This window comes from Lissotriton vulgaris, chromosome 6 (genome assembly GCF_964263255.1).
Source record: "Lissotriton vulgaris chromosome 6, aLisVul1.2, whole genome shotgun sequence".
NCBI classification, from domain to species: Eukaryota; Metazoa; Chordata; class Amphibia; order Caudata; family Salamandridae; genus Lissotriton; species Lissotriton vulgaris.
Genome location: NC_141694.1, coordinates 1,890,352,543 through 1,890,377,433, shown reverse-complemented (window position 1 = coordinate 1,890,377,433; position 24,891 = coordinate 1,890,352,543). Strand labels below are relative to the sequence as shown.

Below are 24,891 nucleotides of genomic sequence, written 5' to 3'. Positions count from 1 at the left end.
ATAGAAGGCATTTAGTAGTAGTAAAGTTTGAATTTTGTCTTAAGTTTGTCTTAAGTCTGTCTTAAGTTTGTCTTAAGTCTGTCTTAAGTCTGTCTTAAGTCTATCTTAAGTCTATCTTAAGTCTATCTTAAGTCTGTCTTAAGTCTGTCTTAAGTCTATCTTAAGTCTGTCTTAAGTCTATCTTAAGTCTATCTTAAGTCTGTCTTAAGTCTGTCTTAAGTTTGTCTTAAGTTTGTCTTAAGTCTGTCTTAAGTTTGTCTCAAGTCTGGCTTAAGTTTGTCTTAAGTCTGTCTTAAGTCTGTCTTAAGTTTGTCTTAAGTCTGTCTTAAGTTTGTCTTAAGTCTGTCTTAAGTCTGTCTTAAGTTTGTCTTAAGTCTGTCTTAAGTTTGTCTTAAGTCAAACTTAAGACAAAATCCTAACTTTACTACTACTACTAAATGCCTTCTGTGAATACCAAAAGTAGTAAGTTTAGGATTGTGTCTTAAGTTAGTTCTGTGAATCGGGCCCACAGTCACTAAGAAAAGGACTGGCTTACAAGTGAGTTTGAGATCAGAATTTTCTGAAAACTATGAAGGTTTATTATAAGATTTAAAGTACAATGCAGAATTTATAAACAAAGCAAACGCAGCATTAAGTCAATCGAAATACATCAGGCCAATTGCCAGAGAACGTCTGCTCTCTGTTATAAGAATAATGCACAAATGTTCAAAAATCAGGCAGCGTGAGAGGCCGATTTGTATGCTCGCGGGCCGCAGGCTTGGGTATAATGGTGACTACTCTGTCACCACCGTACCCAAACTTCTCTGACAGCCCAACAGAGTAAGGGTCATCAGGAAATCAGATATGTCTCACAGCCCAATTAGGATGGGCAGACATAGAGCTGTTTTATATTGTCCATCACAGCCTGACAAAACCTGGGGCAAATAACAGTAAAAAACAAAAAAATGCCCCCTTAGAGAAGGTATTATTTTTTTCATTAAAAAAAGAAATCGCTTCAAGATTTACTTCTTGAAAATGAAAAAGAAACCAGTTTGGTGCAAGGCTCCTTCCCCCAAACTGCAAAGCATCGACTGGATCTGCCATGACGGCGGCTGCATCAATACTTTAGAAATGACCACCAGCGTGGCGGTCATCTATAAACGAGGCAGGCGTCATCGCCTTTAGGGCGCCATTGCAGAGAAATGGGCAGTCTGTCCATAAATAAATGGGGACCTAAGTCTCAAATGTGCATGAAATTAATAGAAAATCTAGCAGCATCCATAGACGTTCGAGAAAGAGTCTGGCTCACCCGAATTCAAGGGTTAATATAACCCTTTTCAGCCTCGGAAATCATGGGAACTGCATAGTCAGCACGGTGTAAACACTATTACAGCAAACTATTTTTCATATGTGTACAACGTCACATGATCCTACCATCTCAGCGCTAAACCACTACTTGAAAATTGATTCGCCCCTTCTACCTAGTGCCTTCAGGAGGTGCAGAACAAACTGGTTCCATGAACAACAGGAAATGACTGTGAATGACTGTAATGCAGTGTGCAGGCAGGAAGAGCCCTGAAACCTAGCAAAAAGGTTCCTCCTGCGAGGTCTTTGAGAAAAACATGGTATAAAAAGAAACAGTGCCTTACTTGCTGCATACAGTATCAAGCGAGAAAAATAACCACAAAATGAACACGGTGATTCGGCAGCCATTTTAAGAAAGATGGAGCCGAGGACTAACTGAGGCCTTGTTCTGTCTTAGTCTGAAAACCGTGTGAAAACAAGTCATAAGGATCTTGTTTCAATTGAAATCGCTCAACGTTAATACACGTGTAAATCCAATGATAGAATAACTCATAATAATTTATGGTTCGATTGTGAAGAATCTTTAAAAAAAACACTGTTACCTCCGTGGGTAGGCCAGCTGGTCTGTGTGATTGGCACGGATACCCATTAGTTGTACCATCCATACATACCTCTGTGGGTGCACCAGGGCTTAATTTGTAAATATTTTAGGTGCCCCCGCCTCAGACAGGAGTTCACTGTAGCTTGCGCCACACATTTCGCCTGCCAGTGACAATGCCAGCACAACTACTATCTATCACAGTCCTACAAATGGAACAATGTAGGGTATTCAAGGCCCCCAAAGCTATAACAACGCCTTGAGTGGCAGTACTATACCTGACTGCCTCACGTCTAGACATATAACCCTCCATTCTAAAAACAAACCCCACAGCGGACCACACTGATCTAAATAGCGTCCGCCCTATCTTCAACATCTCGACTCTTTCAAAGCTCATCCAGAAATGTGCCCATGCCCAGCTATGGGATCAGATAGAGCAATTTCAACTCTTAGACCAATACCAATCCAGCTTCTGGCAGAACCACAGCTCTGAATCGGCCCTAACTCACATAGTTGACGATGAGCTACGAATGATTGATCAAAATAAATCCTATCTTCCAATCCTCCTCGACCTCTCATCAGCATTTCATATGGTCAAACATGACAGCCTCCTTGACTTACTGGAATGGGGGATGGGGCTTTCTGGCCCAGTCCTAGAGTGGTTTGCCTCCTTCCTCCACAAAAGATCCCAAATAAGAAAGATGAGTCAGACCTGTCCACCTCTACATCTGTCACATTAGGGGTACCACAGGGTTCCATGCTCTCACCCACTCTCTTTAACATGTTCATGGAGCCATTAACCAAAATTCAGAAATCCTCAAACGTCAATTATCACATGAATGCTGATGACACCCAACTTTACCTGAAATTCTCCTCCTCTGAAGAATATTAGGTCTCTCAACGCAAATCTACAAAAAAACTCAAAACTTGTTGACCTGCAACCTCCTCAAAATAAATACTCTCGAAACAGAATTCCTATTAACCCCTTAACCGCGGGGGGTCATTCCCCCGCGGGGGGGGGGGTGGGTTGTGCAGAGGAATGACTCCGCCCACTCCTGTAGAACGTCCGCAAAGGCGTGGAATTCGTCGCGCGGGGAGTGGCGCGGCCATTATGACGAGCCCAGCATCTTAATGAAAATCAAACCCTTCCTCCCTCTCGTTGACTTCAAGTCAGTTGTTCGAGCTCTAGTAATTTCCAGGTTGAATTAACCCTTTGTGGCCTTCGTAGGTCAAGGCTGGCCTTCCCTTAGGGCCTCCCTAACCCAGCTGCAAGGCTCATTACTGGATCTAAATGCAATAACCACATCACGCCTCTTCTGAAATAACTAAACTGGCTACCTTATGAGGCAAAAAATTTGTTCACAATTGCCAGCATGACACATAAAGCCTTACACTCCAACACCCTGAGGTACATTGTACAAAAACTGGAGCTATCGGGAGGCGGTACAACCTTAAGAACCTCGGAAATTCAAGACGAAGAAAACTTACAAAAGACCCTGCTCTGGCACGGCAAGAGAATCTGGAGCTCCCTACCTTCTGAAATTCGAGCTAACCCTTCACCTGCATCTTTAACAAAATGAGTGAAAGTATTATTGATGAACAAATTCCTGCTCTGGCTCCCAGGTTCGCTCCCTGCCGGCACCTGTAATGCACACTGCCCCCGCTTGCAGTCTGCCTTCAGGCAGTATGGCCTGTTCTGTTATTCTCTCTGTTGCACTAAAGGGAGCGCTTCGCCCCCACCTTGGTCCCGCTACTTCCTGCACTGTTATTGTGATTATTATTATTGCTTCTGTTGTCTGCTTTACCTGTTTCTCTCAACCTGATCATCTGTAAAACATTCTGATACCCTCTAGGGTCATGGTCGTGCTATATAAAACTAAATACATATTAAATTAACAAACATCTGTTGTGCTTATGTGTAAATTAGACAAACAGTGCCACCATGTGGCAGACTGTCAAAAGTGTGAGTGTTTACAGTTATGTGCTGGTGCTGAGCACTGGAAACCACTGACTCAAATTAAGCACTGGGGTTCACCAGTCTGTGCTGGTGGCAAAGATAACCCTTAGCCACACCACCCATGCATACTTATGAGGGGTCCTCCTCTGCGCCATCGACATAGATAGCCATTAGAGAGACTGCCCATAATTATTGTAGATAGAGTATGAGTTCACAACATCTATACACAGTCCTAAAACTCCTGTTTTAGATTCTTGGGACGTACGCGCTGTCAAGCAGGTGATGTAGGATCTGCATGAATTTGAGTACATGGGCAGAGAGGTGTGCCAGGAAAGGAGCACACAGATGCCATCCAAGACTCTGCAGGCAGAGTACATGCTGTCTGCATCAGCTGTTCCAAAAGAAATCTCCATAATGGGTTTGCTAAGAGGGTTCTCAGGTCACTTTAACCGAAGGTTTGACGTTGAGAGAGGCTGTGTGCTCCGGGTGGCACCGGGCATGTTTGCGGAAGGGAGTTCAGCAGAAGCCCAGGCACAGTCCTGCCAGGGAAGGGCTCTGCAGAGGGCCCTCCCTTTTCCATCCTCTCCTGGGTTGCAGAAGCCTTTAAAGGTGGGTGCCAAGCATGCCCGCTCCAAGGCGAATCACAATGAAGAGTTACCGTCACATCTGGCTTGCGCTGGCACTGCTAGCCCTCTGCGTGGAGCTGTCCTGGGCCGGAGTCTGGAACGCAGCAGGTGAGCACGAGGTGGCAGGGGCTCCGGGGCAACAGGAGGTAGGGGCTGGTTCTGAACCGGTCCGCTCGTTGCAAAGCGCTTAGTGGAATAACACAACATGCATTTGTAAAGCATGCCATCCCTCCAAGGAGCCGCTAGTCACTATAGAAATGCTGTTTATTGTTACCCAACTCAATGATACTCATGTTATCGACCATGGGAGGATGAGAGGCTGAGTGGGCCATCCAGGATACAATACTCTGGTCATGGGATCCTGCATAGATCCCTGCACAGCGTACATTAGTGCACTGACACATCAGACGCAGATCATAAGCATGGCCACTGGTATCATGTGGCAGGGTAGGACCAAATCATGTGGCACAGTTCATTATATTAAGTGGTAAGAAATATATGGTTTATACTGCACCTCACTCTGTGGCAATGTTGTCTTACTGTTTTTTCATTTTAGTATACATTAATAGAAAAGGGATCTCAACATGATGAAAAATCCAATCTTTTCTGAAGTAAGAAAAGTATACATAATCATCAGCTCTTATTGAAAAATGTAATTCACCAGGAAATATTTTCACTTGCTTGGAAGCATGGGAACAAAACTTTATTAACATTTTCCCTTCTAATTCCCAAAGTCATTAGTTTGGGTAAACCCTACAATGTTTCATTAGTAGAAAGCAAGTTTGTAAGTCTACACTTCTTGAACTACAGGTGTGTTTCTTTTATTCTGCATATCCAAGTTCTCTTTTAGAGCATGGATTTGCATGAATGATGTTGCAAAACATCAAGGGTGTAATTTATGGGTCGCCAGGAGTTGCAGCTGAGATCCCTGGTTTGCACTTTGCGACCCCCAACACTGGCTTTGAAACCCATGGCCTAAGAGGCGACAAAATCAGTGCCAGGAACATAGAGGCAGTTGGCTCTAATGCCTTTTATCATTACACTAATAGTGAATAATACAGTGTTATTCTCTATTAGTGTACAATGAAAATGGTGCACTGGTACCTGAAATGAGACCTTTGCTGGCAGGTAAAGCAAGTAAACATTGTTTTTAAACGTATGTTCTGCGAATGCTTGCACGTGAGAGAGTGTTGGTGTTAGAGTGAGAGCATGCGTACATGGGAACACTTGTATCAGTATGTGAGAGCAGGTGTGACTGGAAGGTAGTGAGTGATATTGGGTGTTTTAAGTGAATGTGAGTTTGAATGTGTTAGAATGAGTGAATGATAGAAAGTGAATGCAAGTGAGGAAGAATGAGTACTAAATGCCGTGTCGAGCTTAACCTTATTTCAGATTGCGGAAGAGTCTCCTTTGCTATCTCACTCTCCGCCACTCTTTCCTTCTCAGGAGTCCTAATCTATCGCTGCCCGGCTGTGTGTGGGCAATTTCTCAAATCTCTTCATGAAATGGTGCCCACATTAGCAAGCTCTTCCCCCAACATCACCCTTTTAGAGGACTTTAATCTGCATTTTGATGACCCAAAAATAACTGATGCCTTAGATCTTATCCATGACCTACTAGCTGTTCAGCTAATACACAAGTCCAAAGGCCCTACACATAAGAAAGGCCACACTTTAGACCCTGTTTTCACCAACTACGCTGAGTTGTCGATGGGTGACTCCAACCCCCTGCCTGTCGGATCATTCTTGATCCCTGTCTCTCTGTACTCATCAACTCAACCCACCTGATCTATTATCAGGAGAGTTCGCCCTAGGTTCAAACTTCCTGTAGATTCATGGATCTCTGCTCTTAAAAATTGAAAGCCAAAATTAACCTCTAGTCCTATCTTAGCCTCGGAAAAATCCACTCGTTGGATGGAGTCTTTCCTGGACACAGTTATCCCAGTCAAATCCAGCTACAAAAGGATGAGAGAGAAAATGTCACCATTGTACTCACCTAAGCTTGTAAAAGATTGGAGAGGAATTGGAGGAAAGACTACAATGATTGAGTAAACAGAAATATAAAGAGTCTATAAAACTCTACCAAACTGAAATAAAAAAAAGTACAGGCACTTTACTATGAAGGAAACATTAGTTCAACAGCTATTGTTCCTCTGGAAATCTTCCACATTGCAAATAATCTCCTAGAGCTCCCATCTCCAGGAATATTACCCGCTATCTCGGCAGATCATTGTCATGAACTTGCTGATTGTTTCCATACAAAGGTTCAAGATATATCCAATGCATTTCCTGGCTCTCCTTGTCCCGGTGACCTTCTACTAATGGACAAGTCCCCACTTTATCCTGAGCATTTATTGGAGGAATTTCAATTATGAATCTGGATACTCTATCTGAAATCTTCTCCCAAGTAATATCTGGCACCCCCGTCTATCAGGCTTCTCCTCGCTTCCTTCGCAAAGCCAAAGACGCTGTTCTCCCAGTCATACTGGAGATGATAACTCTATCTACTTCCACCGGGCTCTTCCCTTCACCCTGGAAACATGCCATGGTAAAAGCAGTACTCAAAAACCCGAGCTTAGACCCAGATGTCCTGGGTATCTATTGTCTCATCTCTCTACTTCCGGTGATTTGTAAGGTTTTAGAAAAGTATGTTAACCCGGCCCTCTCTGAATTTTTTGAAACCCATGATCTTCCTCACTATTCTCAGACCGGTTTTGGCCCTCAGCATGCAACAGAAACAGCTCTTCTTGTCGTGGCTGAGGAATCTAAGAAAATCCTTGATCTGGGAGGAGCAGTAGCTATCATACTCCTGGATCTAAGTTCGGCATTCAATACAATCAATTTTGACATCCTTCTAAACAGACTCAGTGGTGTTGGTGTCTCAGGTGGTGCTATTACCTGGCTCCGGTCCTACTTAGATGGTAAAATATTCCCGGTCTTTGTAGGAGATACTATTTGTAGGAGCCTATCGCTCAGCTGTGGAGTGCCCCTACATTATTTAATGTCAACAAGAGACCAGTTGCTGATATCATCCTGCCATTTGGAATTAAAATTGCCACAAATGCTGACGATACGCAGTTGGTAGTTGGGCTCAACCGCTCTCAGAACTCTCCCTCTGGCCTGGAATCCTATCTGGAGAAAGGGGCATTATGGATGGAAAACTCCAGTCTTAGGCTCAACAGAGAAAAAACAGAACTAATGCTCCTGGGCAACCCGATTAAAACAGATTTTAAACTTACATGGAACAGCTGTCTTGGCCCTGTCCCGACTCCCAACACTAAGGTTAAAATCCTAGGCGTTTGGATGGATAAGTCCTTCAAATTTGACCACCAAGCAGTGAAATTGGCCGGAGTCTGCAACGGCACTCCCAGACTGCTTCAGACAGTTCTCCCTCTCCTTCCCATGGGGGCAAGGAGAATTATGGTTCAAGCTTTGGTATTCTACTGTTTGGACTACGGCAACGCCCTCTACCTTGGAGCCCCTAAATAAACCCTTAGGAAACTCCAAGTCGTTCAGAACTCCACTGCTCGGTTGTTGCTTTCTAGTCCTAAAACTCGGTTGGCTAAGCCGGCTTTGAAGACCCCACACTGACTGCCATCTAACATTGAAATCTCTGTGTATAGCCCATAAGACCCTATGGGGGAGGGGCCCCTTAATTAATGAGTCTCTCGTTACCTTTTACCGACCCAGGAAATGCCTTTGCTCGTCTAATCTAAACTTAGCTGTAATTCCCAAAACTAAAAGGGTGAGAAGTGGAGGCAGGTCCTTCTCTTACAAGCGCCGGGAGGCCTTGGGGTAGCTATGCGCTCAATAAATGCTGTTAATAATAATAATAAGAAGAAGAAGAAGAAGAAGAAGAAAGTGCGAATGAGGGAGAATTAGTAAGAATAAGGGAGTGAGCGTAAGGGTGAACGTGGGTAAGTATGTGTGAGCCAGAGTGAGAATGAGTGAGAGTGAGTGAGAATGAATGACTGCAAGTGAATGAGGGAGCATGAGTGCGGTTGAGTAAGTGAGAATGACCTTCAGTGAGTGAATACAAGTGAGCATGGTAGGAATGAGGCGAGTAATGAGACGGTGATGCCCACGACTCCGCCATTGGGCCTGATATACTGAAGGGATTCTTGGCTTGTGTCACCCATGACAGAATGCTGGCATTGGCATTCGGGGGGAGCTCTTATCATGACCGGCGCCTGTGAGAAGACGCTGGGACTGGCATACTAGAGATATGTTTTGGCATAATGGGTACCGATGTTCAAACACCTGTACTGGCGCACTGGAGGCAGTTCTTGGCATACGGGCCGGGCCCCCTGTGGAAAAATGCTGATGCTCTTGAGGAAACACTTGGCATAAGGGGCACCCATGGCACAATGTTGGGAGCATATGGGAGATAATGATTGTAACAAGGAAGGACAATTGTGGCATAAAGAGGGCGCAACCCTGACAATCAAGAAATAAATAAAGCAATTTACCTGGCACGCGCCGAATCGCCGAGTTGGCGATGCAGCACGCGCAAGATAAATTGTTTTATTATTTAATTACTTACCGTACATCTGTCCGTCATATGTTGGACTCCACTACTCCTCCCCCCACCACCCACCCCACCCCACCTCACCGCCTCTCAGCACTCCCTCGGCGAGCCGCCACTGAACACAGGACAAAATGTAACCGGTGCAGAGAAGTGAAGGGTCTAAAATATGCTGAATCGGTCCTTCATTCATAGATTCATGGTACATTTGTCGAAACACAACAAATTAGGAATTGTACGTCGCTCACTCTGCATAGTGCTACTCATACATATGGGGAGCAGAGTCAAAACACACTGGGGTGTATTTACTTTGATTTTGCACCTTGTTTGCTTCACAAAAGTGATGCAAAACAACCCAACATCTTTTTTTCCAATTTGCTTTCCAGCCAAAAACTTGTTTTGCGCTGAAAAATCACATGAAAGTAACGGTCATGGTGCCGCATTGCCCAGGTGTAGCATCTTAGGGGTAACTGCCAGCCCCAGCCTCCCCATCCACACAGTGTGCCACAGATCACAGGGTTTAATATCTGCTCATGGAACCCCACTGCCAGTCACCTACCATAGATACACACATACCACAGGGCGCAACACCTGTGTGAAAACCCAGATTTCCAAACTGAGAGGAGGGGAGAGAGAGAGAGAGGGGGGGCGAGGGGTAAAGAGCATGTCTTTGATTTCTGGAGAAAGCACTCAAGCGTTTGATCCTCGTCACATTGGGCTGTGTCCACTCACACCCAGCTGTAAATCAGGCCCAGGCTGGAGGAAGAGAAGGACAGGGAGAGAAGGACAGGGAGGGCGCTGTGTTCCAAAAGCAGAGAACTGGACAAACACAGCTAGGGAGAGTAACTTCCAGGTCCCACGTAAAGAGAGGGGGCAGGGACAGAAGGACAGGGAGGGCGCTGTGTTCCGAAAGTAGAGCACTGGACAAACACAGCCAGGGAGAGTAACTTCTAGATCCCAAGTAAAGAGAGGGGGCTGAGAGGGCAGTGGAGGAGGCTGGAGGGAAAACACCAAGAAAGAGAGTTGTGAGAGAGGATCCATTAGGAGCAGCAGCCTGCTTGTCTGCAGTGTTAACATAAAACACAACACACAGGAAAGCCAAAATCTTTATCAGGCATTGAATTCAAAACTACAGACAGGACAGCAAATTATGAAGGAAGAAATGTCAATACAAGTGTCCTAAAATGTGTGCTGTTTTATTCAGCTTCTATAAACTTTTCGCTCAATACAAGTCTACGGAGCATAAAAATATGACAGAAACTTGTAACTCCAGAAAAGGAATGCAATGAGCAGGGAGCTGGCTCTTCTCACAGAGACAACACGAAGACTATATGCAAATACTGCTGCTTTGCTACCAGATGCAGGAAATGTGCAAATGTACTACCTAGAATAAAATGGCTTCTAGGCCGACTGGAGTAATGAAGCTTAGAAGGGGTACTGAGGCTAAAAGGTGCTTAAGAAAGGCAGATTCATAAAAAAGAATGACATCCCCATTTGATTATAAAATATATCAGAGTATGTTATTGTGATACACAGGTGCAACAGGGCATCAATGTTGAAGCAATAGGAATACATGATTATGTTTTCACAACACCCACAGTGGTATATCTGCCCTATTCGCTGGACCCTCGGGGCACCCTAGTAGGGCGTGGACTTGCTGCCCGCTCCCCTACAGCCAGTGTTGATGGCACCAGACAAGGTGACTGTAGCGCCTGGAGGAGGCAGCTCCATGAGCCACTCATTCAATCTGAGGCTAAAAGAAGTTCACATCCACCAGCGCGACTCCTACTCCAGGTCCCAATCTTCCACACGTCCTGGTGATGCTCTGTTGTTGTCTCATCTTGTCGGACAATCGCCAGATCCATCCGCGCTCCAGCAGCTTCATTGGACTTCAGGTGCTGGATGGGAAGCAACTGGCTGAAACTGAACCCTGATACCACTGAGACTGTGGTTCCTGGTGGGAGCGAGGGATCGCTGAAAGCCTTGAGTGCGGCTGAGTGAGTTGGACCAGTCACCCCCCCCCCCTCGCCTATCCTAAAGTGCCGGAGTCTGAATGGATTCCGAGCATCAGATGAATACAAGGAGCCTCCTCTTGTACACACCAGACGGAAGCTCTTCAGATGATTCTCCCGTTATGGACTCCTGAGGGGCATTGCTCAACTCTTCACTGATTGGTGCCCATCTCAGTTGCTAAAATGCAGTAAATCCATGCACATGTTTCAGGGCGCCTCCAGCATCTTCAGAATCAAGCTGCCAAAGATGCCACGTGGCCCTCGCTCACCTCTAAGACTTCTCCCCTTCTGCGCACTCTCCATGGGCCTCCCGTCTAGTCTACGGTCACTTTTTAACCAAACAGATCTGGATCTGTATTCCCACCAAGAAGGCATTGCTGCCACGGAAAGGCATGCAGAGTCTGCTTGGGGGGCCCGTTGCGGGCCCCCTGGGACTCTGGGGGGTGGGGGTGCACAGGGGGGTACCTATGGTACCCCCCAGCAGTTCCATGCACAACATGGCAGGCACCGTGCGGAGCCTGCCATGTTGTGCATGGAAGTGCACACCATGCCTCCCTAACATTGTGGCAGGTGGTGCTGAGTGCACCGCCCGCCGAAATGTTAGGGATGCAGGATACGCCCGCCACTGTGGAGGGCGCATCCTAATAGCACCCACCGGACCCCCGCCCTTATGGCGGGCGGTCCATTTACACGACGGGATAGCGGGCGGACAGAGTCCGCCCGCCATCCTAATGGGACCCTAAGTATGAAGCTTCCCTGCCCGACCCGTTAGTCAAAGTCACTTACTAAAGTGATGCCAATGCTTTCATGAGGGAACTTTCTCTCAACTATACATTTCCCTGATGCAGACTGCAGGTGCCGATACACTTGAATCCTCAGAAGTATTTGAGATGAGCAGTGGGGCCAAAGTCAGAGTTTGTGGCAAAATTATACTGCACAAGTGTGGGAACAATGTCAACAACCATAAGGGGATGGGCAGCGCTTCCTCGCATACCTGCTAATATATAGCGCTAGTGCGCTAAAAGATCAATTTCAATTGCACATAATTACGCAAAAGGAAATTGCGCACATTTTGCACAACCCTAATGATAGTTGTCAGAGAGAAGGGAACCGGGGAATATGAATCCCAACATATGCTGAAGAAACCAACTCTGGATGAACAGAAACTCAACAACTATCGTCCTATTTCAAGACTCCCAATCCGCGCAAAACTGGTTGCGACAATAATGAATTGACAGCTCGCCGCGGTTTTGGGAAATGAATGGTGTTTTAGATAACACACGATGCAGCTTCCGAAATAGCTTTACTACGGAGTCTGCGCTTGTGATCACAACCGAAGAGATCAAGGGCGCAGTGGACGAGGGTGCTAATGGCACCCTCATCCTGTTAGATCTATCTGCTGCCTTTGATACGGTCAATCATGATCTTTTGATCTCTCGGTTACAGAGCCTGGGGATCCAAGGTGCTGCCCGCAATCTTTTGAGATGATTCCCTGCCCACTGCATTCAAACAGTCTCCACTGGCAGCATTAATCACATCTTTCAGGTTGTCGCTAGTCTCTTACGCTGATGACACCCAAATAGAGATTTCCCTATTTGATAAGGGCTTGGAGCTGGATAAGACCTCTTGTAGCTGTTTGAGTTCAGTGGGCCAGTGGATGGTTCAATATTGTCTAAAACGTATCTCATCAAAGACCGAAGTTATTCTCTTCGGCAAAAATCCAACATTCTGGTCTATGGACTGGTGGTTTGAGGAACTCAGCACTCTTCCATCACCAATCCAGAAAGTAAAACATCTGGGTGTCTTGCTAGACAACCGATTATCACACAAATCACAAGTGAATAGAGTCACGTTGGCTTCCTTCTTTGCTTTGCCTTCAGTCAAGAAAATCGCTCAGTCGCTACCTTTTGATTTGATACAGATCACAAAGACTGTTATTTTGAACTAGCTCTGTCCAGAACAGACTATCGCAATGTTCTGTACCGAACCCTACAGAGAAAATCTCTGAATGAACTTCAAGTTCATTCAGAATCCATTCAGACTACAAGTTTTACAAAACGCCGCGGCTCGAATGCTGATGAAGGTTGCTAGATATTTTTCAGCCTCCCAAGCCATAAATAAATTGCACTGGCTTCTGGTAAGGAAACAGATAGCCTTGAGAGTCCTGCAAGAGTAAAACTGAAGTCTAGAGATAGGTGACAGCAAACTACCTGAGATGAATCTGCCTGGAACCTCCAGAAGCGGGCGCGGGAACATCCCCCCAGACTTGATATCACTCTTTCTTTGAACACTGGTCTTCTGAGATGGTTTTGTACAGTGTACCTTCATATTATAATTATGGAAATTACTTCAGTGATGTGCAATTGAAAAGAGCTGACTCAGAATAGTATCATTTTAAGTATTTTAAAAATGTTACATATTGTTTTTCTTACAGATACATTGTTCTATGCTGGCAGAGTACCCTTATCTTGGAGAAGTATTGCTATTGGTGTACACATGGTAGCAGAATTCCTTGGGGTCATATTGGCAGTGCTACGTGTGTGTGTATGTGTATGTGTGTGTCTGTGTGAGGAGTGTTGCAGATTTGCATACAGTATTCGCCTTTGCGATTATAAGGCTTGATTCAAAGAGGTAACTTACACTTTTGAGTAAGTTTACACTTCTGGATAAGTTTACTGCTTTTCAGTATTCACAAACTCTGAGTGTAAGTTACTAGTAAAAGAAAAAGTGGATTTAGAAGTCCAGCACTATGCGTGGGTAACCACTGGTACTGGAACACCCTCTCATAAAAAGAATGGGAGTTGCATAACCAGTGGTCGGCCATGTATAGTGCTGGGCTTACTACAAAAGAGTACATTAGTGAAAAACAGGTATTGTAAAATCTATTTAACGTGTGCACCCTAAATGTCGACATCAGAGTATCGATGTGACAAAATATTGATCATAAAATATTGAAAGGTAAGTAAGTCTCGGTTGTCCATATATAACTCAACATATATGTATATTCACTGAAAAAACCATTGGTTATAGACCATATATAGTTAGGGATTAGCATTTACAAAACCTTAATTTACTCGCACAAAACCATAGAAATTCGCATATATAGTTAGTTGCAATAACTATATATCGCGCACCCGCAATCCACTGCTGATGATGTCACATATTACATCATTCATGACATGGTCAGTGACATCACTGATGACATCACTGATGGCATCTCAAATGACATCACTGATGACATCTCAAATGACATCACTGATGACATCACTGATGACAACATCTAGTGACTGTATGTTTCTGTAAAGTTAAAATATGTCTTACATATTGAAGAATGAGTGGATGTATAAGTGTTTGGATGAAGGATTTAGTAGGTGCATGACTGACTGTATGAGAGAATGATTAAATGTGTCTCACTGAGTGCATGGGTTAGTGACTAAACTGTCTTAATTTGTGCATCATTATTTCTGTAGTTCTGTAAACTGCTGCATGTGTTGATCAGTAGCTATATGAGTAACTATATGGGTTATTGATTGGTTGCCCAAATATTTGTATGGGAGAGTGAGTGTGTGTGTGGGGGTGGCTGGGAGGTATGTGACTCTGTGCATAGATGTGTGAGCAGTTGATTCACTAGATGTATGGGTTCAAAAGTGCATGTGGAAACAGCTGTATGGGCGGTTGACTGTCTGCATGTGTGTATTGGTGAGTGATTGGATTTCTCAGTGCTACATGTCAAAGTAAGTACATATGTAAAACACAGTACATGTAAGAGTTGACATATATAAATAACTGTGCATAAGAGCCAGTAAATGTGTGAGTGGCTGTATGGATCATTGTGAACTTGTATCAGTGATTGTATAAGAGAGTAAATATGTGTTAGTATATGTTTGATTAAGTAAGGTGTGTATAACTGTATAGTTGAGGAAATGGAGGTGTGATTGATTCTTTGCATGACTGACTAGGTGTGTGAGTAACTCCATGGATGAGTGACAGTCTGTGAGTGTCTGTTTACACTGATTGTATCTAAGGTTATATTAGAGTCTGAAGAGGTTCACCGTATTATCACATGAATGATATCATCAGTGATGTGATCAGTAATGTCAAATGAGATGTTATCAGTGATTTCATCAGTGATGTCATTTGAGATGTCATCAGTGATGTCATCAGTGATGTCATTTGAGATGTCATCAGTGATGTCATTTGAGATGTCATCAGTGATGTCATCAGTGATGTCACTGACCATGTCATGAATGATGTAATATGTGACATCATCAGCAGTTGATTGCGGGTGCGCGATATATAGTTATTGCAACTAACTATATATGCGAATTTCTATGGTTTTGTGCGAGTAAATTAAGGTTTTGTAAATGCTAATCCCTAACTATATATGGTCTATAACCAATGGTTTTTTCAGTGAATTTTCATGGTTTTGTAAATGCAAATTCCTAACTATATATGGTCTATAACCTATGGTTTTTTCAGTGAATTTCATTGGTTTTTTTAAAAGCTAATATCTATAGCTGTAAAATATATTCTTTATTACGTGACGTATCACGTAGCCACGTGAGACGCCTCATGACGCGTCGCATAAACGTGACGTATCGTCTCTGCAGCGCAAACAAAACCCGTAACGTAAGCGCGCCAGAGCACGCTTACAGATATATATATATTTTTTTAACCTTAATTAGACAAAATCCACACGTGCACATATCTTGAGGCCTTGCAAAGGCACATCAAACAAACACTCCCTACAATTTTGCCAAGTTTGGTGGAAATCTATTCCTATAAATTTTATTTTACTGTTTCTCTTGGTTTTCCCCTTGTTACGCTTACCGGAACGCTACCCGGTACGCAAACCGGACGCTCCAAAAACACAAGATGTCGGACTCCCGTTACGCTGCCGGTTAGCTGCCCGGTTGGTGTACCGGGAAGCACCTCTACCGCGAAAAATCGCAATTTTCTTATTTTTTCTTTTGCCCCGCGGGGCACTTTAATATCCCCCTCATCAATCTTAGGGGGTCAGGAGGGGTCTACCTTGCCCCCTTTCCTTCATTTCCCCCTTCGTTTTTCACCACCTCTTGTCTCTCGATCCTACCGAGAGACAAGATGGCGGCCGCTCCAGACTGTTTATAATGTTGACAGCCAATCAGCTTCTCCTCAGACTCCCGTTACGCTGCCGGTTAGCTACCCAGTTAGCTGCCCGGTTCGCGTACGGGGACGCGCCTCAACGGGGAAAAATCGCAATTTTTTTTTTTTTTGCCCCGCGGGCCACTTTAATATCCCCCTCATCAATCCTAGGGGGTCAGGAGGGGTCTACCTTGCCCCCTTTCCTTCATTTCCCCCTTTGTTTTTCACCACCTCTTGTCTCTCGATCCTACCGAGAGACAAGATTGCGGCCACTCCAGACTGTTTACAATGTTGACAGCCAATCAGCTTCTCCTCAGACTCCCGTTACGCTGCCGGTTAGCTGCCCGGTTAGCTGCCCGGTTCACGTACCGATTTGCGCCTCTACGACAAAAAATCACAATTTTTTTTTTTTGGGCCCCGCGGGGCACTTTAATATCACCCTCATCAATCCTAGGGGGTCAGAAGGGGTCTACCTTGCCCCCTTTCCTTCATTTCCCCCTTCGTTTTGGCCTCCTCTTGTCTCTCGATCCTACCGAGAGACAAGATGGCGGCCGCTCCGGACTGTTTAGAATGTTGACAGACACCGGAGAGCCAATCAGCTTCGCTTCGCAAAGCTCCGTTACGCGAAAAGTACGCAAACTGGTGCGCTATCTGGTACGCTGTCACAGATATATCTGTTTTTTTAAACGTTAATTTCTCAAAATCCACTGGAGCACATATATTGAGACCCAGCAAAGACACATCGGGCTAACAGTCCCTACAATTTTGCCAAGTTTCGTGCAAATCCATTCAGCCGTTCGAGCTAAAAGTGAGGCCAAATGCCCTATGGAAAAATTAATGGGAAAAACGCGTTTTGGGACCCCCCTTTTTTCTCGGCCCCCCCTTGACGGAACCCCCCCCAAATTTTCAGGGGCTGCTCAGAAACAAAATGTGCAATTTTCCTGAAAATTTCAGCCGATTCCGTCCACAAACGCCAAAGTTATTAGACATAGAATTTTCAAAAGTTCCATAGGGAAAAAATCCTAACTATATATACCTACTGGCTATCGCCAGTAGGTAATATATATATATATGTGTGTGTATATATATATATATATATATATATATATATATATATATATATATATATATGTATATATATAGCAGCACACTCCTGGTCGTAAATGCTTTTAGATTCAGCAAAAACCAGAACCGGGGCCCAAATGTTGCTTACAGTGCAGTATTTAATTGGCACACGGACAGAAACAACCCTACGCGTTGCGAAGCTCGCGCTTCTTGCTCACGGGTACATTCACTTGAGTGGCCGTTCTTTTTTAAAGTGATACTATCGTAATTACTTTCGTGCAGGTGACTCCAAATGAAATGAAAGAGTTACTTTGTAGCACATAACGCCCAATGTTTACATTTTTCAGGTTGTATGGTAATGCGTGTTATTAAACTCGGCATGTAAAAAGGATAAAGCACATTTGAAAATTATATACAAATTGCTTAAATAAACCTTAGAACATAAAAGCATTATAAGTAAATAAACAAGACTTCATGCCCAAGTGGGCAATTGTACAATTCCTTAATTAGCAAATATATATATATATATATATATATATATATATATATATATATATATATATATATATATATATATATATATATATATATATATATATTCAAGGCCGGTAGATATGGAGTTAGGAATAGTAAATCCACACTTCCCTGTAGGCACTTACCTTTTGATGTTTTGTCCTTCACTAATCTGTCCCAGATATTCTTGTACCATGATTGTGCTTTTTTCATCCCCAGAGAGTGACCAGAAAGAATGTTTCAACAACTGTCTCTTCCTCTGTTACAGAAAAGCCCGGGTTTTGCCCAGACACTCCTGATTGTGTGGGCAAACGAGACCTGAACCAGTGTGCCACAGATTCAACCTGCAACGGGGATCAAAAATGCTGCGGCGCGTGTGCAAAGAAATGCCTCGACCCAGTTCATGGTACATAAGAGTGCTCTAAGCTTTTTAGTTCCACCAGAGAATAAAGTAAAAAACGTAATTAGTAAAATATAGGAAACATAATTGCTACTGTATACCAGTTCCCTATGAGTAAAGTTACAATTTCTAACACTAAAGTATCATATCACATGCCTATACCCACTAATGATCCAGACTTCCTTGGTGTTAGCTGGGTTCTGGACCCAGTGGCGGCTGGTGAAATTTTAAATTGGTGAGGCATAAGAGCAATGAATGTATTTTTGTACGCGAATGAAGCAAGTGAGCTCGACGTTTATGAGGGAGGACCGGTCTCCCCTTGAGAAAAAGTTTTAAAAATTGTGAATTCTGGTGCAATTTTCAGCACTATTTCTATGATAAATGGTTTCACACCCGTAGTTATGATGAAGTTAAACTACATCTCCCATCCCTTTTATATCTTTATCTGAAAAAGTAGGACTGGTTAAGAGCTGCACTCTTGATGTTGGGTGTTTTGACAGAAATATGTGAAGATTGCATTTTGGATTGTGATCTCTGGGCTGGGTAGGGAGTCGTACTATGGAAATGATTTGATGTTTTTTGAGAGACTGGTACTTTGGTGGCAGGTTGAGTCACGGGTGGGCAGACTAATGGAGGTTTTGATCTGACTGGTAGACTCCCTACGAGTATTAATGTGAAGAAAATTAGTCAAAAGTAACACGAGCATTCACAGTTGTATTTGCTTATACAACCTACACTAGCTATCACTCCCTTGCATTGGTTCAAACCTGGGTGTTGTCGCACTCGCTCCACCTCAATCCCACCGAACCTGACAACCCTTTCTTCCCTCAATCCCACCACGCCTGTGCGCCATCTTGTGTGCTTCTTTTCCTCTAGCGATCCTTCCTGGGTGACGCCTGAGATCAACTCTGAGCCTCCATTTCATCTCAAACTCCAGTCTCCTTCATTGCTCACACATACTACAACTTACCTCTTTGTGACGTTCCTCAACTCAACCCTTGCTTTCTTTCAGCTTTTGCCTGCTCATGTATCTCTATTCACTCGATTTGCATCTCTTCCATTTGCCTTCTTCTGTTTGGACCGTCTACCCTCCTCCACACTGGCTTTGCTTTGTTGGTAGATGAGAGAGGCATGGGCGCTCAGTATCACACGCAGGGCACTGTGCAAGTGAGGTGTGAGGTATCCGGCGGCTGCCGCACAAAGCCCACGCTACTTCCTAATGTCCATAGTGAGCAAGCGAAAGGATGATGGCACCCTGGTCCAGCCACACTGGCAAGACTCCGCTGTGCCCCACCCCGAACCTCTGTGTGACCAGTGTGACCATTGGACCACACTACAACTGTGTGCCCAAGAAGAGTCTTTCAAGGGAGGGCCCTACAGGACCACCTCTCACTTTTTCTAAACTCTGGGACCTCTATCAGAACTTGTAGTGAGGGACACTGAGCAAAAAGCACCCCGCTCTCATGCATGTCCCCCAACAGAAACACAGGCCTGCTGTTCATCTAAGGAAGGTCCCGGGTTCTCATTGTGTGGCTTTCCTACGTGTTCAATTGCTTCCCCTGCCTGAGGCACATGTGAAATAAACTGCAGCAAAATAAGGGGGGGGGGGCAGGTGTTCCACCAACAACCTGGAACCCAGGAGTCCTCTCTGTACCATCAACAACCTGGAACCCAGGAGTCCTCTCTGTACCATCAACAACCTGGAACCCAGGAGTCCTCTCTGTTCCACCTACAACCTGGAACCCAGGAGTCCTCTCTCTTCCATTAACAACCTGGAACCCAGGAGTCCTCTCTGTACCATCAACAACCTGGAACCCAGGAGTCCTCTCTGTATCACCTACAACCTGGAACCCAGGAGTCCTCTCTGTACCATCAACAACCTGGAACCCAGGAGTCCACTCTGTACCATCAACAACCTGGAACCCAGGAGTCCTCTCTGTACCACCTACAACCTGGAACCCAGGAGTCCTCTCTCTTCCATCAACAACCTGGAACCCAGGAGTCCTCTCTGTATCACCTACAACCTGGAACCCAGGAGTCCTCTCTGTTCCACCAACAACCTGGAACTCAGGAGTCCTCTCTGTATCACCTACAACCTGGAACCCAGGAGTCCTCTCTGTATCACCTACAACCTGGAACCCAGGAGTCCTCTCTGTTCCATCAACAACCTGGAACCCAGGAGTCCTCTCTGTACCATCAACAACCTGGAACCCAGGAGTCCTCTCTGTACCATCAACAACCTGGAACCCAGGAGTCCTCTCTCTTCCATCAACAACCTGGAACCCAGGAGAACCCAGGAGTCCTCTCTGTTCCATCAACAACCTGGAACCCAGGAGTCCTCTCTGTACCATCAACAACCTGGAACCCAGGAGTCCTCTCTGTACCATCAACAACCTGGAACCCAGGAGTCCTCTCTGTTCCATCAACAACCTGGAACCCAGGAGTCCTCTCTGTTCCATCAACAACCTGGAACCCAGGAGTCCTCTCTGTACCACCTACAACCTGGAACCCAGGAGTCCTCTCTGTACCATCAACAAACTGGAACCCAGGAGTCCTCTCTGTACCATCAAAAACCTGGAACCCAGGAGTCCTCTCTGTTCCATCAAAAACCTGGAACCCAGGAGTCCTCTCTGTTCCATCAACAACCTGGAACCTAGGAGTCCTCTCTGTACCACCTACAACCTGGAACCCAGGAGTCCTCTCTCTTCCATCAACAACCTGGAACCCAGGAGAACCCAGGAGTCCTCTCTGTACCATCAACAACCTGGAACCCAGGAGTCCTCTCTCTTCCATCAACAACCTGGAACCCAGGAGTCCTCTCTGTTCCATCAACAACCTGGAACCCAGGAGTCCTCTCTGTTCCATCAACAACCTGGAACCCAGGAGTCCTCTCTGTACCATCAACAACCTGGAACCCAGGAGTCCTCTCTGTACCACCTACAACCTGGAACCCAGGAGTCCTCTCTGTACCATCAACAACCTGGAACCCAGGAGTCCTTTCTTGTACAATCTGCTGATCTTTGAAAGTGAGAACTAGGCTCATGGTTTCTATATGGATTGCGAGAGATTAATGGCTTGATTAAAAAAATGACATTTAGTCCAAATGTCCTAGTATGCCTTTGTGTTAATGAGAGCAGCACACCTCGTCCATAAACAAACAACTACATTTTGCACATTAAACACTGATTTGTAGTCAATGTCATAATGCTTTTGCTGTACTCTTCGGACTTGATTAAAATACCTCATTTATCTCTTACAGAATAAGTAACTCTTTCCATGGCTGTCAATTTAGACTGTATCTTGAACGGTCGAATATTACATTGTATATTATCACATAGATTTCAAAACATTGTAAATTGATTACATTCTCTTGGTTTCTTGTGTGTTTCATTTGTGATGAAAAATTAGGAGTAGAAGATTGATTGATTAATTGGTTAGACATTTTTGTTATTATTAAATATTATCAAGTGTGTAACATCCTAGCCCACCCCAAAGACACTAAAGATCCTGGAGCCCATTACACATCATTTATATGATATGTCAAAGATCATATCAACACAGAATTACATATACATACAAATGTTGTTGCACACCCTCATGCAAGACAGAACACACACTCAATGACTAACTCCAGACCAAAGTTTTCTAAAAATATGATCTTAGTTACTTTTATTTTAGGAACCAAGTTGAACTCAGGTACAAGCGGGTAACACTTTGATATTGTCAATCTGGAACCGTAGCATTCAGTATTTAACAAGATATGCTGCTGTTGGTAATAGAAAAAAAATTAATGCAATCCTAAGGAAGGACAACATAGTCATGCATCAGTGGGTAAGTACACAACTTACCTTGCCAGTCTTCAGGTAGTTAGACCGGCCTGGAACAAGGGTTAGTTCAAAAGAGGCCCCTGCACCACCAGTGGCAGTGGGGCGGCTGGTACAAAGTTCAGTATCTTACGTCGTGGCGGCTGACACCAGCAATGATGTTTGCTCTTGTGGACAGCAGGAAGTAATGGGAATGAATGGGGGTCAGTAGACAGCCGAATGCCGGCACCATTGTGGTCATCCTTAGCGAGGCGCTGAAGGTCGAAGAAATGCCCCACAAGCTCAGCAGTCAAGGTTGTGGAGATGCGCAGAGGATGGAGGAGTTCCACCGATGTTGGGACATCTTATTGAGGCCGTGACCAAACAGGTGGGGCAGAAGGAGGCTGTCAGGGCCACTTGGAGGAGGGTACAGGCTCTCTGGAACGGTGCTGGGGACAGCTTAGGTCTTTGGGCTGAGAGGCCGTCCAGCTGTGGAGTTTTCTTCCGGCACGGAAGAGTTGCGTCAATAAAAGTGTTGGTCCTCTACCACTGCTGTCTTGGGTTATTTTTGTTCTTTTACCGGCGGACACCGAGGACTAGACCCTCTAGCCCAAAGGGATTTTTGGGGAGATTGGTATAAAGGCTGAAAGGTCTCCGGGGTTTCGTGGAGGCCTTGCAGTGTTACTAGAAGGATAGCAGGTCAAGCTGTCAAACTGGCTGCAGGTGGCGGGGTTCTGTCTGTAGCAGTTCATTTCCTGCTCCGACAGTGGTCTTCTTCCGTCTACTTCTGGGGTCCATCAAACCTGAGGAACAAGGTACTAGGGAGCCATTAAATACTAAATTCATGGGCGTTACTGAGGTCGAGGGGCACATCCCTGTTCCTATTGGCCCAAATTCGCCAATTCAAGATAGGGAATTTCTAAGAGAGGGGTTCACCTCAGCTCCTGGTGACCCCAGGGGTGGGCCAGGCTGAGGTGGACACTCCTACTTTGCTTACTAATTTTCCGACCTGTCCTCCCATCCAAAAGTGGGGCCTTGTCAGGGAGGAGGGCATCTCCACTAGTTGGAAGTGCCCAAATCAGCACATCACAAGGTGCCTGTGAGGGTCACCACCAAGTGTTGGTGTTCCTGCCAGGGGGAGGTATGAAGCACCTCCACCCAGAGCAGGCTTTATTCCTGACCTCAGAGAGCACAAAGGCTCTCACCCCATGAGGTCAGAAACCTGTTGGGTGGTGGCAGGCTGGCGGAGACCAGTCAGCCATTACAATAAAAGTTGGTTGTTTTTAAGAGGGCATCTCTAAGATCTCTAAGATGCCCTCTGCATCCATTTTATAATAAATCAAACACTGGCACCAGTGTGGGTTTATTATGCTGAGATGTTTGGTACCAAACTTCCCAGTTTTCAGTAAAGCCATCATGGAGCTCTGGAGTCAGTAATGACAACCTCCCAGTCCATGTACTCACTGCACTTTAAATGTCTGTGAAAGGCACATACACTGTAGGGGGATTTTGCTCATGCCACTCATTCCTCACCTGTGGTATGCTGCATCCTGCCTTAGGGCTGCAAGGCCTGCTAAAGGGGGGACATGCCCATGCCACAGGCAGTTTTGGTGGACATGGCACACAGGGATGTGTGCCATGTCAACTCTACAGTTTGGTCTGCACCAAAACACTCACTCTGCACTGGCAGTGTTTGGGTGTTATTGTGAGGGGTCTCTGAGGGTGGCATCATACATGCTGCAGCCCTCACTGGCCCTCTCTGGTCAGAGGGCACTTGGTACCAGGGGTACCATCTACAGGGGGCTTGCATGCGGCCAGAGGTGTGCCAGTTGTGGAAACAAAGGTACAGTTTTTGGGAAAGAACACATGTGCTGAGGCCTGGTTTGCAGGGTCTCAGCACACACCCAGTCAAGACATCATGTATCTGTCAAAATGTTAGTGGGTAACCATGCAAAAGGGGCACTTTCCTACACAAGCCCCCCAACAAAAGAGGATGAGGCTAACCTTTCCCAAGAGAGTCTTCATTGTCTAAGTGGAAGAACCTAGGATAGGAAGTCCATCCGTATTAACATGGGCAGTCCCAGGTCTGTGTTCCACTGTAAAGTCTATTCCCTTTATGGGGATGTACCACCTCAATAGTGTGAGAAGTTGGCCTGGCATATGCTGTCCACTATTGTAGTGGGCACTTTGCACCAGTCCAAATGACCCTTATTGATGGTAGGTTTAAAGACAACCTATATAGAAAGCTATCCTAGTGGTAGCTGTGGAGAGCAGCCTTCAGGCTAAGTCTTGAAGGAATGTGAAGCAGCTTGTTTTACCAGTCTATAATCTCATGAATAACCAAATGAAAGGAGAACCACACTAGGTATATATATATATAAAATATATGTATTTATTCTAAACACATCCCTCTAGTCTCTTTATGAGGCTAGAGGCAAAAGTACATGCAGTAAACGTATTTAGCACACAGTAAATTAGCACAATATTCATTGAGCCCTAGGGGCGTACCAAACCATATATTAAGAAAATGGTATAAGAACCACAACTGAAATAGATACAAGGCCTAGAGCCTTTAGAACCACTGGGGCCACCAGGAACCATCCAAGGTAGTGACACAGGGGACCCACGGGGGACATGTGCAGTGTCTAAACACAGCTGCGAATCACCATTAACTTCTATAGGGAAAGTCGCAGTTGGAATTTTAAAGATTAAGAACACTTAGAACAGGACTTGTCGCAAACCCCTTTAGAACTAGGAGGTTCTAGAGTCACTCACGGGAGCACTGGAGTACTCGAGTTACCTCATTCAGGGAAGCCGGTGCATAGGTGTCTTTTCGTGTGGGGTTTCGTTGTCGATTTCAATGGAGAGCTGCTGCAAAGTGCTGCTGGCGTCCAAGTGGGAAGTGTCCAGGTGGATCCAAGGGTTGATCGGGGATGTGAAGAACCTGAAAGCAGAGGGGACAGAGTCTGGGTCACTTACCAGTGA

At 45.1% G+C, this 24,891-nt stretch overlaps 1 protein-coding gene across 1 annotated transcript in view; it reads left to right on the top strand.

Annotated features, from left to right (window-relative positions):
• The first annotated feature begins 4,485 nt into the window (after positions 1-4,485).
• The window catches only part of LOC147709787 (omwaprin-c-like), a 32,487-nt gene continuing 12,081 nt past the window's right edge, over positions 4,486-24,891 (top strand). The window contains exons 1-2 of the mRNA XM_086925559.1: positions 4,486-4,573; positions 17,972-18,109. Of these exons, the coding sequence (XP_086781685.1) occupies positions 4,486-4,573; positions 17,972-18,109 (226 nt within the window). The remainder of the gene's footprint in view (positions 4,574-17,971; positions 18,110-24,891) is intronic.